Here is a 17,803-nt window from a genome sequence, read left to right on the forward strand (position 1 = left end):
TATCTTCTATCGGGTCTAGCAAACTTGCTAGCTGGCAGCATTGGTGTAATAAAAAATTCTTATTGTGACATGGCATGACTTTGTTTGTTCATTTTTCAGGCAAGCAATCAGAACCGCACGAGGAAAGTGCATTCAGTTAAAACACACAGTAATACACAAATTGCAGAGACTCCTGCCTGATCTCGTTTGTCAACCTGTCTATCACCACTGCAAACAAGGGCTCAGAGCCGATCCTTGATGTAACCCCACCTCCATCTTGAACCCATCTGTCATTCCTACCACACACCTCATCACTGTCACACTGCCCTCATACATATCTTGCACCTCTTACATACTACTCTGCAACTCCCAACTTTCTCATACAATACCACACATCCTCTCCTATCACAGGGTTTCTCTAATTCCACAAAGACATAATGCAACTCCTTCTGACCTTCTCTATACTTCTCCATCAAGATTCTCAAAGCACACATTGCATCTGTAGTTCTCTTTCGTGGCATAAACAATACTGCTGCTTGCTAATTATCACCCCTCCTCTTAACCTATAGCTTTTACTTTTCTTTCCCATATCTTCATGCTGTGGCTGATCAACTTTACACCTCCGCAGTTACTACAGGTCAGGACATCACACTTATTCTTGAAAATCAGTACCACTATACTTCTTCCCCACTCCTCAGGCATCCTCTAAATTTACAAGATCGTGCTAAACAATCTAGTTAAGAACTCCATGCCATCTCTCCAAAACCACTCCATGCCTATCGACTGAGGATGCACAAGCCAATGCATTCTTTGTGCCGGTCCCAAGCCCGGATAAATAGGGAGGGTTACATCAGAAACGGCATCCTGCGTAAAACCTCTGCCAAATCAAATATGCATATCATAAATCTGATTTCGATACCAGATCGGGCAAGGCCCGGGTTACCAACAACTGCTACCAATACTGTTGGCCAGCAGGGTGCCAGTGGAAACTATACTACTGTTGGATGAAAGAAAAGGAGTGTTAAGGTTTGTAGAACGAACCCAATAGCGACAACACAAGACAAAGTAAAGCACCAACCTGGCAGGACTCGTAGAGGAGAGCCGGCCGGGCCTGGACAGAAGGGGGAGGCGCTTCAGGCGGAACTTGAGAATAGCTTCTTAAAAATGGGAAAACGTAAACTGCCCCCTTAATCCGAAAAGGAAAAAACGTAAACTGCTCCCTTAAAGTCCGAAAGGGAAAAAAACGTAAACTGCTCCTTTAAAGTCCGAAAGGGAAAAAACGTAAACTGCTCCCTTAAAGTCCGAAAGGGAAAAAAACACAAACTGCTCCTTTAAAGTCCGAAAGGGAAAAAAACACAAACTGCTCCTTTAAGGTAGAAGTCCAACCGAGTAATAAGATCCACAGTGAGAGAGGAGAAATTAGAATATCAAAAACTTGATCTCAACTAGGAAATCACGATGGGAAAATCCAATGGGGAAAACACAAAGAGAGTTCTTCTCCGAACAAGCTCTCAAGGAGAACTGACACAAGGGAATAATCAAACAAGCAAAAACACGGAGAATACTACAATCTGTACTCCACCGGGAGACACAGAAATGTCACAAAACTCGAGACGAAGAATTTACTCACGGGACTGTTCAGGACGAACTCGCGACGAGTTCTGGAAAGCAAACAAACTTATACTAGAGTGGTTAACGAGTAGGTAGGCTGCAGGTGTTTCAGACGCGCCCTTCCCCCGCTCTCATTGCTGGTTGCCAGGTTGGTCAACAGACCGAGCCCTAACAGTACCCCCCCCTCTACGGGAGCCACCAGGCGACCTGCCAGGCTTGTCAGGGTGACGGCGATAGAACTCAGCGAGCAGACCAGGGTCCATGATGAGCTGGCGGGATACCCAGCTTCGTTCCTCCACCCCATAGCCCTCCCAGTCAACCAAATACTGGAACCCCCGTCCCCTGCGTCGGACGTCCATCAGCCGACGGACCTTCCACTGTGGATGCCCATCCACAATCTCAGGGGGAGGCGGAGCTGGGGCCGGAGGCATAAGGGGGCTCTTGGAGACAGGCTTTACTCGGGACACATGAAAAACCGGATGGATCTTCATGGAGGCCGGGAGCTTAAGACGCACAACTGCAGGACTGGGTACTTCCTGGATCTCGAAGGGTCCAACGAACTGGGGATTCAGCTTCTTGGCAGAGGACTGAAGGGGGAGATCCTTGGTGGACAGCCAGACTCTCTGTCCGGGTTGGTAAGCTGGTGCTGTGGATCGGCGACGGTTAGCTCCTCGTCTGGCACGTTCCGTAGCACGGAGCAGCGCAGCCCTGGTGATCTCCCAGACACGACGACAGCGGTCCAGATGAGTCTGCACGGAGGGAACCTCCACTTCGGACTCCTGTGCAGAGAAGACGGGCGGCTGGTAACCCAGGGATGCCTCAAAGGGCGAGAGGCCGGTGGCGGAGCTGACCAGGGAGTTGACCGCATACTCGACCCAGGGGAGAAACTGACTCCAGGAGGTTGGCTTCTTGGCAGCGACGCAACGGAGAGCAGATTCCACACTCTGGTTCATCCTCTCAGTCTGTCCGTTAGTCTGCGGATGATATCCCGACGAAAGGCTGACCGAGGCGCCCAACCCCTTGCAGAAAGCACGCCACACACGGGAAACAAACTGGGGCCCTCTGTCTGACACAATGTCCTTGGGAAGTCCATGCAAACGGAAGACGTGGCTCATCAGGAGGTCAGCGGTTTCTGAAGCAGAAGGAAGCTTAGGCAAAGCCACCAGGTGAACACCCTTGCTGAAGCGATCCACCACCGTCAGGATCACTGTGTTGCCCTGAGACGGAGGAAGTCCAGAGACAAAATCCAACGCCACATGGGACCAGGGCCGACTGGGAATAGGAAGGGGCTGCAGCAGACCAGCCGGTGCCTGGTGAGAGGCCTTGCTGCGGGCACAGATGGTGCAGGCCATGACAAACTCCTTGACGTCCCTCCTCATAGTGGGCCACCAGAACCGTCGAGCTATGAAAGTGAAAGTGCGGTGGACTCCAGGGTGGCAAGCGAGCTGACTGGTGTGGCCCCATTTGAGGACCCGAGACCTCACTGAGTCCGGAACAAACAGTCGGCGAGGCGGCACGTTGCTCAGGGCTGGACTGGAGCGCAAGGCGCGCTTGACCACCGTTTCAAGGCCCCAGGTCACCACGCCAACGACCTTGGTCTCAGGGAGGACGGGACTTGGCTCCACCGTTACAGGTTCCTTAAGGTGTTGATGAGACAGAGCATCTGCCTTGGTGTTGCGAGAGCCAGGACGATAAGTCAGTGTGAAGTCGAACCGACTGAGGAAACTGGCCCACCGTGCCTGCCGACCATTGAGACGTTTGGTTGCCCGGATGAACGTCAGGTTCTTATGATCAGTCCAGATGGTAAATGGATGCTCTGCCCCCTCCAGCCAATGGCGCCATTCCTCAAGTGCAGCCACTACAGCGAGAAGCTCCCGATTACCAACATCGTAGTTCTCCTCGGCGGGAAGGAACCGGCGGGAGAAGAACGCGCAAGGATGAACCTTCTGGTCGGTCTCTGATCGTTGGGAGAGCACAGCCCCCAATCCGGTGTCCGAAGCGTCCACCTCAACTATGAACTGCCTCTTGGGATCGGGATGGAGTAGGACGGGGGCACTGGTGAACCTCTCCTTGAGCGACAGAAATGCAGAGCGAGCAGCTGGGGACCAGACGAACGGCTGAGAGGGGGAGGTTAGACGGGGGAGGGGTTCTGCTACAGAGCTGTAGTTTCGGACGAACCTCCTGTAAAAGTTCGCGAACCCGAGGAAGCTCTGCAGTTCCTTACGTGACTTAGGATCCGGCCATTCCACCACCGCTTTGATCTTGCGAGGATCAGCTCGAGTCTTGCCTCCCTCCACGATAAAACCTAAGTAGTCCACTGACTCAGAATGGAACAGGCATTTCTCAGCCTTGACGAACAGCCGGTTACGAAGGAGGCGTTCGAGAACCTGCCGCACGTGCTGGACATGCTCCTCGAGGGACCTGGAGAAGATGAGGATGTCATCAAGGTAGACGACAACGAATTGGTCGAGCACGTCGCGAAGGATGTCATTCATGAGTGCCTGGAACACCGCCGGGGCGTTGGTGAGGCCGAACGGCATTACCAGGTACTCATAATGACCACGGGGAGTCTTAAAGGCTGTCTTCCACTCGTCCCCTTTCCGGATCCGAACGAGATGGTAGGCGTTCCGGAGATCCAGCTTAGTGAAGACAGTCGCCTGGGTCAGGGGTTCGAGGGTGGAGCTCATCAGAGGCAGGGGGTATTTATTCTTGATGGTGATGTCGTTGAGTTGGCGATAATCAATGCAGGGTCGGAGACCACCATCCTTCTTCTTAACGAAAAAGAAACCAGCTGCCACCTGGGAGGATGAGGGTCGGATGAGCCCTGCCGCCAACGATTCTGAAATGTAATCGTCCATAGCAGCCTTCTCGGGAATGGAAAGGCTGTAAAGACGACTGCTAGGGAGAGAGGCCCCAGGACGGAGGTTGATAGCACAATCATATGGCCGATGCGGAGGGAGAGACTGAGCCCGCGTCTTGCTGAAGACCTCCCCGAGATCATGATACTCGGGAGGAACAGAGGAAAGATCGGGAGGAGGGGCAATCGGAACAGTCTGGACTGCTGGACCAGGTGCGGCCTGAAGACACCGGGCGTGACAGGAGGAGCTCCACTCCAAAATGTTACCAGACGACCAAGCAATGTGTGGCTCATGCTGAGCCAACCAGGGACGCCCCAAGATCACAGGAACTAAGGGAGACTGGATGACGAAGAACTGAAGGCTCTCCACATGGTTTCCAGCAATAGTGAGAGACACGGGACAGGACTGTCGGGTAACACTGGCCAGGCGGCGCTCATCCAGAGCAAAGGCCTCTATTGGCCTCTCCAATTCCTCACATGGAATGTTAGCTTGAGCAGCAAACGTAGAGTCCAAGAAACACCCATCAGCTCCCGAATCGATGAGTGCGCCTACAGTGAGCCGCTGGTCTGCCCAAGCCAGGGTAACGCTCACAAGATGGTTAGCCGGAGCAGGATGGCGGGAACAGGAAAGACGGCTCACTAGGATCTCCCGGGGTCCCAGTGAGCCTAATCTTTTGGCCGCGTAGGACACTCGCTGATCCGGTGTCCCTTAAGACCGCAGTAAAGACAGAGACCTGCCTTGAACCGGGCCTCACGTTCAGCGGGAGTCAGTCGTGTACGCCCAAGCTGCATAGGTTCCTCCTCTGTCACTGTCTGGGAGGAGGACAGGCTTGCCACAGGGGAAGTGGAGTGCGACGAAGAAGAGCCCCCTTCGGAAGCTCTGGATGGCTGAGAGGTAGAAACGGTTCCCCGTAGACCTCGCTCGCGCCTTCTCTCGCGGAGACGTCCATCGATGCGGATGGCAAGGCTGATAAGGTCGTCGAGAGAGGTAGGATCCTCCCGGGTGGCTAGCTGATCCCTGACGGCATCGCTGAGGCCCCTACGGAAGGTTACCCGAAGTGACTGGTCGTTCCAGCCACTCTCAGCCGCAGCCAGCCTGAACTCGACTGAGTAGTCAGTGACACTGCCACTGCCCTGCTGGATCCTGCTCAATCGGACACCCGGATCCTGACCGTACACTGGATGATGGAATACCTTCCGAAGCTCAGCCACAAAGTCATCGTAGGAAGAGCAGAAACTGGCCCCCATGGACCAGGAAGCAGTGGCCCACTGAGCAGCGCGGCCAGTCAGCAGGTTAGTCACGTAAGCAACTCTTGCAGCATCTGTGGTGAACCCCCTGGAATGGTGGGCGAAGACAAGCTCACACTGCATGATGAACGTGGCACAGGTCTCAAAGTTGCCATCAAAAGGCTTGGGATTGGAGATACTGGGCTCCCGGAAATCCGAAACATAAACGGTAGGATTGTCTAAGGCAACGGCTGCGGGCACTGCTGGAGGAGGGGCGGCCGGAACTGGTGGGACAGCTGGCTGGATGGTGATAGCCGCTGTGAGAGTTTGCAACTGCTTAAGAACCTCCTCTTGTTGGCTCGCGAGCGCCGCTTGCTGGGCCGAAAGAGAATCCACCGAAGCCTGGAGGGGTTGCACCTGAGCCCGGAGGCCCTGCATGGCAACAGCGGCCTCTTGTAGTTGCTGGCCGTGGGAGGCTGTAAGCTGAATCTGCTTATAGAGAGCAGCCTGGACAGGATTGGCGTCTAGGTTGTCTGGGTTCATAGTGAGGGCGAGTTCGTACTGTTAAGGTTTGTAGAACGAACCCAATAGCGACAACACAAGACAAAGTAAAGCACCAACCTGGCAGGACTCGTAGAGGAGAGCCGGCCGGGCCTGGACAGAAGGGGGAGGCGCTTCAGGCGGAACTTGAGAATAGCTTCTTAAAAATGGGAAAACGTAAACTGCCCCCTTAATCCGAAAAGGAAAAAACGTAAACTGCTCCCTTAAAGTCCGAAAGGGAAAAAAACGTAAACTGCTCCTTTAAAGTCCGAAAGGGAAAAAACGTAAACTGCTCCCTTAAAGTCCGAAAGGGAAAAAAACACAAACTGCTCCTTTAAAGTCCGAAAGGGAAAAAAACACAAACTGCTCCTTTAAGGTAGAAGTCCAACCGAGTAATAAGATCCACAGTGAGAGAGGAGAAATTAGAATATCAAAAACTTGATCTCAACTAGGAAATCACGATGGGAAAATCCAATGGGGAAAACACAAAGAGAGTTCTTCTCCGAACAAGCTCTCAAGGAGAACTGACACAAGGGAATAATCAAACAAGCAAAAACACGGAGAATACTACAATCTGTACTCCACCGGGAGACACAGAAATGTCACAAAACTCGAGACGAAGAATTTACTCACGGGACTGTTCAGGACGAACTCGCGACGAGTTCTGGAAAGCAAACAAACTTATACTAGAGTGGTTAACGAGTAGGTAGGCTGCAGGTGTTTCAGACGCGCCCTTCCCCCGCTCTCATTGCTGGTTGCCAGGTTGGTCAACAGACCGAGCCCTAACAAGGAGAGGGGGAAGGATTATCCAGAGGCAGCGGGAGAAGAGGAAGGGTAGGAGTATGGAGGTGGGAATTTGAACTTCGAATGTTGGCACTATGACTGGTAAAGGGAGAGAGCTGGCTGATATGATGGAGAGAAGGATGGAAGAAGAAATGGGGTGGGGGGTAATCCTGAAGGAAGTGTATGTCAAGAGTGTGCTGGAGGTGAAGAGAGTGTCAGACAGAGTGATGAGTATGAAGCTAGAAATTAAAGATGTGATGATGAATGTTATCAGTGCATATGCCACATAAGTTGGGTGGGAGATGGAAGAGAAAGAATTCTGGAGTGAGTTGAATGAAGTGGTGGAGAGTGTACCCAAGGAAGAGAGCATGATGACTGGGGCAGACTTCAATGGGCATGTCGGTGAAGGGAGAGGAGGGAATAAGGAGGCAATGGGTTGGTATGGTGTCAAGGAGAGGAATGTGGAAGAACAGATGGTGGTGGATTTGGCAAAAAGGATGGAAATGGCTGTGGTGAATACAAATTTCAAATTTAAGACAGGCACTGGGTGGTAGTGAAGAGTTAATAATAATAATAATGCATTTTATTTATATAGCGCTTTTCATCGAACTCAAAGACGCTTTACATAAATTAGAATAAACTTAAAAGCCAACACCAAAAACATGCAACACAACATAAATCAGACATGAAAGCAAGTCTGAAGAGGTGAGTCCTGATTAATTACTTGAATATTGGCAGATCGTAGCAGTGTCTAACGCGCTTGGGGAGGGAGTTCCAAGAGGAGGGGGCAGCAGGTCGAGTGCTTGGTCCTTAGTCTGCCTCAGATTAGAGGTGGATAAGAGGGCGGGGGGGGCATGAGAAGGCAATGGAGAAGAGGTGTGTCTTGAGACGGGATTGGAAGAGTGGGAGGGATTCTGAGTCTCTAATGATTTGGGGGAGTGAGTTCCAGAAACTGGGAGCTGCCCTGGAGAAGGCTCGGTCACCAAAGCCGTGGAGGTTGGACCTGGGGATGGAGAGAAGGGAGGCTGATGTGGAGCTGAGGGACCAAGAGGGTTGGTAGGGGGAGAGGGGGTCAGTGAGGTATGGGGGAGCCAATTGGTGAAGGGCTTTATAAGTGAGAACCAGGATTTTGTAATTGATCCGGTGGGAGTTGGGTAGCCAGTGGCGGTCTTTTTGGACTGGGGTGATGTGATGCCAGGATTTGGTGAAAGTTAAAAGTTGGGCGGATGCGTTCTGGACCAATTTGAGTCTCTTGATAGAGCTAGCACTGATGCCATAGAGGAGTCAGTTGCAGTAATCAAGGTGGGAGGAGATGAAGTCATGGATCAGTGTCTCTGCAGCAGGATGTGTGAGAAAGGATTTTATTTTCGCAATGTTGCGAAGGTGGTAGAAGACGGATTTACAATTTGGTGAATATAGGGCACAAGGGAGAGGGTGGGATCAAGGATCACACCAAGGTTGCATGCCTGGGAGGAAGGGGAGACAGTACTGCCATCGATGGTGAGTGTGAGGTTGATGATTTGGCTGAGAGTGGACTTGGAGTTCAGTTTTGTCACTGTTGAGTTTGAGGAGGTTTTGCTGCATCCAGACTTTAATTGCAGACAGACAGGAATCGATGTAAGGGAGGGGTGGATTGTGAGGGGATTTGGTGCCGAGGTATATCTGGGTGTCATCAGCATAACAGTGGAAGTTCAGGTTGAAATGGCAGAGAATCTGACCAAGAGGGAGGACACATATGATGAAAAGGAGTGGGCCGAGTACAGAACCTTGGGGAACATCTTGTGTGACTGTGGATGGAACAGAGGAGAGGTTGTGAAGTCAAATGAAGTGTGACCTGCTGGAGAGGTAGGACTGGAGCCAGCTGAGTATGATGCCTTCAATACCTATATCTTTCAATCTGGTGAGCAGGATGTTGTGGCTCACAGTATCGAAGGCTGCACTCAGGTCGAGGAGAATGAGGATGTTAAGGGCTCCAGTATCAGCAGAGGTGAGGAGGTCAGAGTACTTTCAGGAGTGCAGTTTCAGTGCTGTGGAGTGGGCGAAAACCGGATTGGAGGGGTTCAAGTAGGTTGTTGGAGTGTAGGTAGGTTTGGAGTTGTGTGGCGACAATGCGTTCCAGTGTTTTTGAGAGGAAGGGGAGGCTGGAGATTGGCCGGTAGTGGTTGAGGCAGGATGGATCAAGACTGGGTTTCTTAAGAAATGGGGCGACAGCGGCAGTTTTGAAGGCAGAGAGGACAATTCCATGGGACAGTGAGAAATTGAAAAGGTTGGTGAGGTAGGGGCATATGGCAGGGAGGCATTTCTTCAGTAGGGGGGTGGGCAGGGGATCAAGGGAGCAGTTTGTGGATTTTGATGAGCTGATGAGTTCACAGATAGTGGGGGGTGGGGGTTTGAGAGAGAGTGTGGGCGTATTAGAAGCATAATGGCTATAGCAGTGTGTCTAGATGGTTGCATCCTTGTGCAATGCTTGCTGGTACATAGAGTAGCTGTGAGACAGGCTCTCTGAAGAGGGAAAAAAACGTTTTCTTTGTAAATATGAGATACACCACAGCAGTTCAAGTTTTGAAAGACAATATAATCCATAAGTGCTTTCTGTATGTGCACACTGAGTGGCAAACATTCCCTATAAGATTTGGCAGTGGTTAAGTTTAAGGTTACTGGTGGACGGTGGTTAGCAAGGGCTGCCCTACACAGGTGCATAAGGGTAGCTTGTGCATACACATGCCGACGCCATGGAATTTAGCAAAGCTCTGATAGAGGACTCCCTGGGAATGAGAATGGGCTCAGAGGAGAGAACATGCTCTGTGTTTTCATGTAGATCCCTTATTGCCTGCAACTTCAGGGGCTGGGTTAACATCTGACAAAGACCACCAACACAGTGCAAATCAATTGCAGTGACATCTTGATGATGTTCCAGTCATTGCTCTCTAGCTGACTTACCTAAAGTTAAGCCCTTAGAAGATTATTATGAGAGTCTGACAGTCTTTTGCATTTACAGCATATCAGACTGTGCAATGGGATGAAAGAAAAATAAACATATCAGACAGCACTAACAGACTGTGGGACATGAAGCCGAGGAAGTCGTATAAAATGTTGAAGTAATATAGCTGTTGCTTCCCCATTCATTTTCCATGTGCGGTCTCAGTGGTGCTAAAAAGCCAGTTTAGGGGGACTGCTAATTATTGAAATTATCCCATACTGAACACCAAGCAATGCATCCTGGAATTAAAATGTTGTCACTGAAACAATAAGAATCACAGGAGGCGCTTGCACAATCTCCTTGGCATGAGACAAATGAACAAATGCTATGAATGTTAGTATGGCGTCCTCTTCTGGTTAGCTGAGGTAAATGCCTTGGCACACTAAAATTTGAGTCTGTTAAGGCGTGTTTGCGGGGGCGGGGGGAAACTCTACATGGAAGTTCTGTACAAGAGAAAATAATGTTTCACCATATAAGTGCTACTGCTTTAATGCTATCAGTGCTATCATTTGCGATCAAGAATTTTTTTTTTTTGGATTTCCACCCATTTTTCTCCCCAATTACATTTGGCCAATTATCCTACTCTTCCGAGCCATCCTGGTCGCTGCTCCACCCCATCTGCCGAGCTCGGGAGGGCTGCAGACTACCACATGCCTCCTCCGATACATGTGGAGTCGCCAGCTGCTTCTTTTCACCCGACAGTGAGGAGTTTCGCCAGGGGGATGTAGCGCTTGGGAGGATCACGCTATTCACCCCAATTCCCCCCCCCTGAACAGGCACCACAACCAACCAGCAGGGTTGGGTAACGATTGAATTTTATCGATTCCGATTCTGCTTAACGATTCCAGTTCTTATCGACTCCAAGTTCCGATTCCAATATGGTAAAAAAAAGAGGTCAGATGTTTAGATAACAAAAATATCTTTATTTTTTTAAGCATTAACTGAACATTAACAATTTAAATACATATAAGTAAACACCTCATCAAAGGAAAATACTGGTGTCCAAGCAACATATTTGTAGATATTTAGTAGTGGAAAATTCTCTAATCTCTCATATATTCCACCTGACAATGACAGTGGAAAGCAGTAACGGTTGAACCATTTGTGGATCATAACATTTTGAGCTTCTTGTTGCCTGTAAGATGTATGTATGTATGACTGCAAGAAATAACTCAACAGTTTTTCTTCAGAAAGATAAGCATATCAGCCTTTTCAGGTAGTACGTGGGATCTTTCTGGACAAATAGTGTCTCCAGCACTGGAGAAAACCCTCTCACTTGGGGGTGAGGAGGCCTGCACGCACAAATACGAAAATGTCACCTCTGATAGCAAAGGATATGTGATTCTGTTGTTCCACCACCAGGCAGCAGCGTCATCAGATGTCACGGTTGGTGGCTTCTCTTGGTATATCTGCAGCTCTCTTGTCAGTCTGCTGTTGGATGGATGTGGTGTTGTTCGATAATGATATTTTCATCTTCAGGTCATCTTCAGCAGCAAAAAGCTCCTCCAGTGGAGACATTATAGCCCTCTTGCAGGGAGGTGGCTGCTCCTCCTCTTCCTCACTCTCCTCAATTTCTCTTTGCTGTCTTTTCTCCTCTGACTGCACTGTTACACCATCTTCTCCATGGGCATGGTCTGTTGGCTGCTTGGACTCAGTCAGCTTTCCTGTCATCAACTTTTCCTTGACCCGGTCCCAGACAGTGCTGTCCTCCACTTTGTGCTTGAAACGTGGGTCTAGTGCAGTGGCCTCTTGAAGGAAGAGTCCGATGTCATCACCCTGGTACTGCTTGGAGAGGTTTTACCAGACAGCCTGCTTCAAGCTGGATACAAACACTGTGTCTCTCTCTTCTACAGTGATGTGCTTCTCCAGCTTCTGAAGAATTGGAAGGACCTGGCTACATGTGGAGCTCTTTTCAGATGAAATAGAGAGTGTGGATGTGAATAACACTCATCAGCTGGATGAACTCCTCTGCCTTTCAGAAATCTTCATACGTGAGTCGAGCAAGGCGGTCCCTCTCCATCCATGGGCTTTCTCAGACGCTGGTCTAAGCTGGCTGCTTGGATTACAGGATTCTGCTCAAGGAATCGTTCCAGCATCATCTTGAGGGAATTCCAACGAGTTCGAACATCCGGGATTAAAGAGTGTTGAGGCGGATCTATGAAACAAAGAAAATCACACATGGACTTAAAGTTGATAATGGACAGGAAATTAGATTAGTTTTTTATTTTAATTTTAACAGTTATTGTCCCATTCTGTGTGTGTGTGTGTGTGTGTGTGTGTGTGTGTGTATTTAAATGCATTAAAATTAATTAAATGAATTGCTGTTGCTTTGTGACAGACAATAAAGTTATCTTATCAATATGAGATCCAGTTTTTTTTTGGTGTAGTTAACTACATAGTAAGACATGACATGTATGTTATGTTACTTGCATTGTGTTGACAAATGTATTATTTCCTGCAAAATTTACGTAATAGTTCAGTTTAAATGAGCTGTCCTGTAAAAAGGTTAAATGAAGTGAACTGAGGGACGCTTACTTAGGACTTGTTGCTTCTCCCGGAGCACAGGCTTTGCCATGGATGTCCGCTTCATCCAGATTACAACATCCGTGATCTTGGCGGTCCGTTTTGCCACGGATTCCAGATAGTAAACACTTTGTGCAGCAAGATTTAGTGTGTCGGCAAAACAGCCTAGCTTTATGAATTGTAGCCTTTTTATTGCCACATCCATGTTTGTGGCATTGTCAAGAGTGGCAGCCACTATTTTATCCAACATGCCAAATCCTTGCAAGATGTCACTAATTTCTTGAGCCACTACTGGTCTGCTGGGATAGGCTCCAGCATCCCCGCGACCCTGACAGCAGGATAAGTGGCTTCGATAAAGGATGGATAGATAGACTGCCTTTGTTTAGAGTACTTTTTGTCTCATCTTTCCCTCAGTGAAATAGTGTGCTGTCACTGTAAGATAATGACCTTGAGAAATGCTTGTCCAGCTGTCGCTGGTTAAGGCAACTTTGCTAACATCACTGAGCTCAGATATAATGTTAAGACTTTTCCACTTTGTACCATGCAGGAATCAGTTGATTGCTCAAACTATCTCTGGAGGGAGGAGTATATTTTGAATTTAGGGCCCTGGTCATCTCTCTGCAAATAAAAATTCAACATGACAGTAACTGTTACTGCACAAGTAACCTATCATCATCAAACGTTTTTTCCGACTTTTTTTTTAAACCTTTCTTATCTAAATGAAGGGGATTTGACAACTGAGAACGGGTGTAGCCCTTTTACCACAAAAGCCGTTACCGCTCTGTGGAACTCCTCAGTTTTCTCTTTGGTCATACTTCCTTTTATTGCCAAAGAGAACAGTGTCTCACAGCTTGCTGTCTGAGTCTGACACACTCACAGTCGGGGACTGCAGGATGTCAAACACTGTACATTCTTTCAAAGATGCTGTGCGGCCTTAACTGCTTGGTCATATTTGAGGTGCAACCTGCCTTGCAGCTAATAAACTTCCCACATTTACTGCACTTAGCCTTACTGTCGCTTTCTTTGGCAAAGTACAGCCACACTTTGGCCCGTTTACCGCGGTCCATCTTTCAACCGGCTGCCGTGATGCTAGTCAAACATGCTAACCGCAAGCTCGTATCAAACAAATGGACATGGACACGCAGGCACAGTTGCGTTGATGCATAAGGTAGACAGGTCCTGACAGATACATAAAAAAAAGCCGGCAAGTCCTTACAGACATTACATTACATTACAGTCATTTAGCCGATGCTTTTATCCAAAGCGACTTACAATAAGTGCATTTAACGTAGGAAATCAGGAGAACTACTAGTCATCAGAGGTCATAAGTGCATCTAAACAAGCATCTAAGAGCAAAACCAGTGCTAAAGTAAAAGTGCAAGAAAGAGTTTTTTTTTAAATGAGTGAATACAATAAGTGCTAAGAATAAGTAACAGGGTAGTTCTTGAAGAGGTGAGTTTTCAACCTACGCCGAAAGATGGGCAGTGACTCCGCTGTCCTGACATCAGTGGGGAGTTCATTCCACCACTGTGGGGCCAGGACAGAAAAGAGCCCTGACCGGGTCGATCAGCAGCAAGGGCCTCTGAGCGACGGGGCAACCAGGCGTCCCGAGGCAGCAGAGCAAAGTGGTCGGGCGGGGGTGTAGGGCTTGACCATGGCCTGGAGATAGGAAGGAGCTGTTCCTGTCATTGCCCTGTAGGCTAGCACCAGTCTTAAACTGGATTTGAGCAGCTACTGGGAGCCAGTGTAGGGACATGAGAAGGGGACATATGTAGCTGTTGTTAGAGCTAAAAATTGTGTTTCATCATGGTTATAAATATGTACATATGATTTGATTTATTCATATATCATTTTGCAATACCTCTAATTAGATGGTGCTTAGTTGTTTACTTAACATTTGTAGTTGTAAATAACATTTGGCACAAGTGTGTCCTTGTAAGCAATCCCTTAAAGATACAGGTCTGCAAGGTCTTAAAGGTGTATGTGGCCAGAGAACAAACAGTTTTTGGTCACAGTGTGTTAAAAATAAGGTAAATATAATGTTTTCACTCCAAAAACTAATAGACTTTTTTGTGCTATATAAAAAGGAGCACAAGAAATTGTCTAATTGAGAAATGTTGTTTTGTTCAATAACCATTTAATTTAGACTTTAAAATTCATCGATAAGTAACCTTACACAGCAGAAATTAATCCTACAATTAGTCAAAAACTCTCAACATGAGGGATTATATGACCATTAATTTATTTGATGATAATTGATAAGATTTCTGTTGGTTGAATCAAATAAAGCATTGCTGGAGAGCACAGCACAGCCTTGGATTAAAAGGCCGATACTGTGGTTACCAATACATATATCAAAATATCTGCTTACACATGCAAAAATATGTTTAATTCAATTGAGGCTCATAATAATGATTTATTTGGTAAACTATAATACCAAGCCAAAACTAGTTTTTAAATAATGCTCCCTAAAATATGCCAGCATTTTGCTTGAAATTAAATTTTGGTAAATAGATTCTTGTAACTGTTAATTTAGACAACAACATTGTATATGATATGAGAATATCCAAATATCATCCCAATACAATACCACTGAAAGATGATCAATAAAAACACTGAATTACTGACCAGCCCAAAGTATAGTATATCAATATTAGTATATTAGTAGATAATATATTAGTATTGGAAAACATAAGTGTATAGTGTAGTAGTTACATTTTCGTATTAAGTAAATTGCATGTAATTAAAATTATTGTTATCATCTGTTGGTATAACATATTTGTATAATCTAATTGCATCGAACTGGCAGCTATTATTAAGTTCCCTTTGAAAAAAATAAAGAGATTTTACTCCATTGGGTCCAGCACGAGCTCACCAGGTAACTAACTCAACAGGTAAACTAGTTGTGATGGCTCTTGAATGTGTCTGACATGACACACACTGTACGGACATTCACACTCTTACCATGACTTCACGTCTTTTACCGAGACAACTCTGTTCGACTCTGAATCCAACCAACCTCGCCAGCAGTGACCGCCTACAAGATCACGGCACACTTCCGACATTGGCTAACTTGCTAGAAAGCTCAACTTCGTTGCCCTCAATGCCCTCCACCATGACACACACTGGACTATACGAGAATGCCAGCACAATCTGCAAGGGGCTTTAGTCAACTTAAGTTATTAATTCCTGACCACATTTTTGCCAACGACGTTATCCGATAAGCTCGCAACCCTGGCAACGTCACCTTATTGAAAGAAGAAAGAAAGCCACTTTATTTTGTCATAGTACAGTTACAATGAAATGTGTTTCCTGAATTTAACCCATCCTACTGCACAGTAGCAGTGAGCAACTGTGGTGCAGCGCCCGGGGACCAACTCCAGTTCTTTTTCCTATTGCATTGAGAGTATAGGGAGTATTAACCCTAACATGCATGTCTTTCTGATGGTGGGAGGAAACCGGAGCACCCGGAGGAAACCCACGCAGACACAGGGAGAACATGCAAACTCCACAGAGAAAGGACCTGGGACGGCCTGGGGTTCGAACCCAGGTCCTTCTTGCCGTGGGCCAACAGTGCTAACCACTGGGCCACCGTGTCGCGTCTACTTTAACATCCCATCCCACACTGTGGCTAATTAACCGGCTGTTAAAATATAAGGCTCGGTACAAATGACAAGGTTAGCTCTGTTAGCTCGTTTAGCTGCTAAACCAGGTTAGATGGCTAACACTACGTTAGCTGTTTAGCTCAGCTAGCGCCTAATGCTGTTGGTCTGATGTTCAGACAGCATTCGCCGCTCGCTTACGCTAACACGCAAGAAGGGAAAAATTAAGCCATTTTAAGCGATAAATAGTTCGATAGATAATTCAGGAAAAGTCCAACAAAAACCTTACCTTCCCAGCCGACATCGTACAGCTCCGACACCGACGCCATCTTTTTCTTTGACAACACACTCATACCACGTCATCTACAAGTTCCTGTTTGTGGGCGCGGCCTGCGTGACAGCTTCACACCTTTTTTCGCTGTTCAGAGGTCTTAAGATTGTTGTGAAGACGTTAAAAGAATTCTTTGGAAGTTCTGTGCCATACTATTATACATTGTGTGTTAGGGGATATAATTGAGATATGCTATGCATTTTGTATCGGCCACGGTATGTCACTGATGGGCACGAAAAGCACCTATAGAGCACTACAAAAGCACAAAGCTGTCAATAGTTATCTTGTACCCAAGTCAACAGATTTGTGTGTTAATGTAATACACGTGTATTTCTTCAATAAGGATGAAATTATTTACTCTAAAAAGTTAGGTTTTTTTTGTTTTTTGTTTTTTTAGGGAATTGTTCCTTATCTAATGCAAGGTTCTAATGACAGGATGTAAAGCCCCCTGAAGCATCTTTGTAATTCATGATGTTGAGCTATACAAATATAACTGACTTGACTTGACTCTCATTTTTCGATATGACACATAAAGCACTCTCAAATAGTTAGCGGATAAATCAATAACTTGACCTGAAACTCTGGTAATTTGTCCCAATACATGCAAATGACAGCTAGGGCTATGGTTTATGTGTTGTGCAGGCGATAAGGTTAAGGCAGGCCAACTATGGTATTCACTATCTACCCGATTTGTAATAAGATAAATCAGCACTTCTGGAGATATTGTGGTTAGATGTTCACATATCCACTTTAACCTTTTATCCTTACCTGGCTTATTGGGCATACATAAAGACATTTAACCATTTATGATCCAGTAGTCATCATACTCAAGTTCAAATAACATTTTAAAACAATTTGTCTCTGAAGGGTCTGTTGGGACCATATTACTGAGCCCAGAATACATTAGTTTCCCTATGAGAGTATGAAATGTGCTTACCAAGTACATCTGTCATTTCTTTTTTACAATTTCACCCCAGGGCATCTGTAGATCTCATCTTCCCTGTGTTTATCTTATGCACTCCTCACTCACCTCATCACACACTTGTTGAAGTGAACTCTGCTCAAACATAGTTGCAAAGACATTTCCAGAAACTGATGTCATCTCTAACGCTGCCCGTAGCTTTAGAGCCTATAGATACATATTATTCAGTAATTTTCTATCACAGACGGGAAGAGATGGGTATTTTTTTGCTGACAGACACTGTGACACATAATAAGATGGCGCAGTACCATCAGTATTGGACAACTACATGAGAGGAACATACAACATCATAACTACTGTCAGAGAAACAAATAATAACACTGAGTAGAATTTGGGTTCAATTCAGTTTTCAAGATCTGTGGACTTGTAATTTTCAAGTCTGCACATG

At 46.9% G+C, this 17,803-nt stretch overlaps 1 protein-coding gene across 1 annotated transcript in view; it reads right to left on the reverse strand.

The window, feature by feature from the left end:
- The window catches only part of emc2 (ER membrane protein complex subunit 2), a 71,624-nt gene extending 55,186 nt beyond the window's left edge, over positions 1-16,438 (reverse strand). The window contains exon 1 of the mRNA XM_056285900.1: positions 16,392-16,438. Coding sequence (XP_056141875.1) covers positions 16,392-16,431 — 40 coding nt within the window. The 5' untranslated portion in view covers positions 16,432-16,438. The remainder of the gene's footprint in view (positions 1-16,391) is intronic.
- Between the last annotated feature and the right edge of the window lie 1,365 nt (positions 16,439-17,803).

This window comes from Lampris incognitus, chromosome 9 (assembly GCF_029633865.1).
Source record: "Lampris incognitus isolate fLamInc1 chromosome 9, fLamInc1.hap2, whole genome shotgun sequence".
Taxonomy (NCBI): domain Eukaryota; kingdom Metazoa; phylum Chordata; class Actinopteri; order Lampriformes; family Lampridae; genus Lampris; species Lampris incognitus.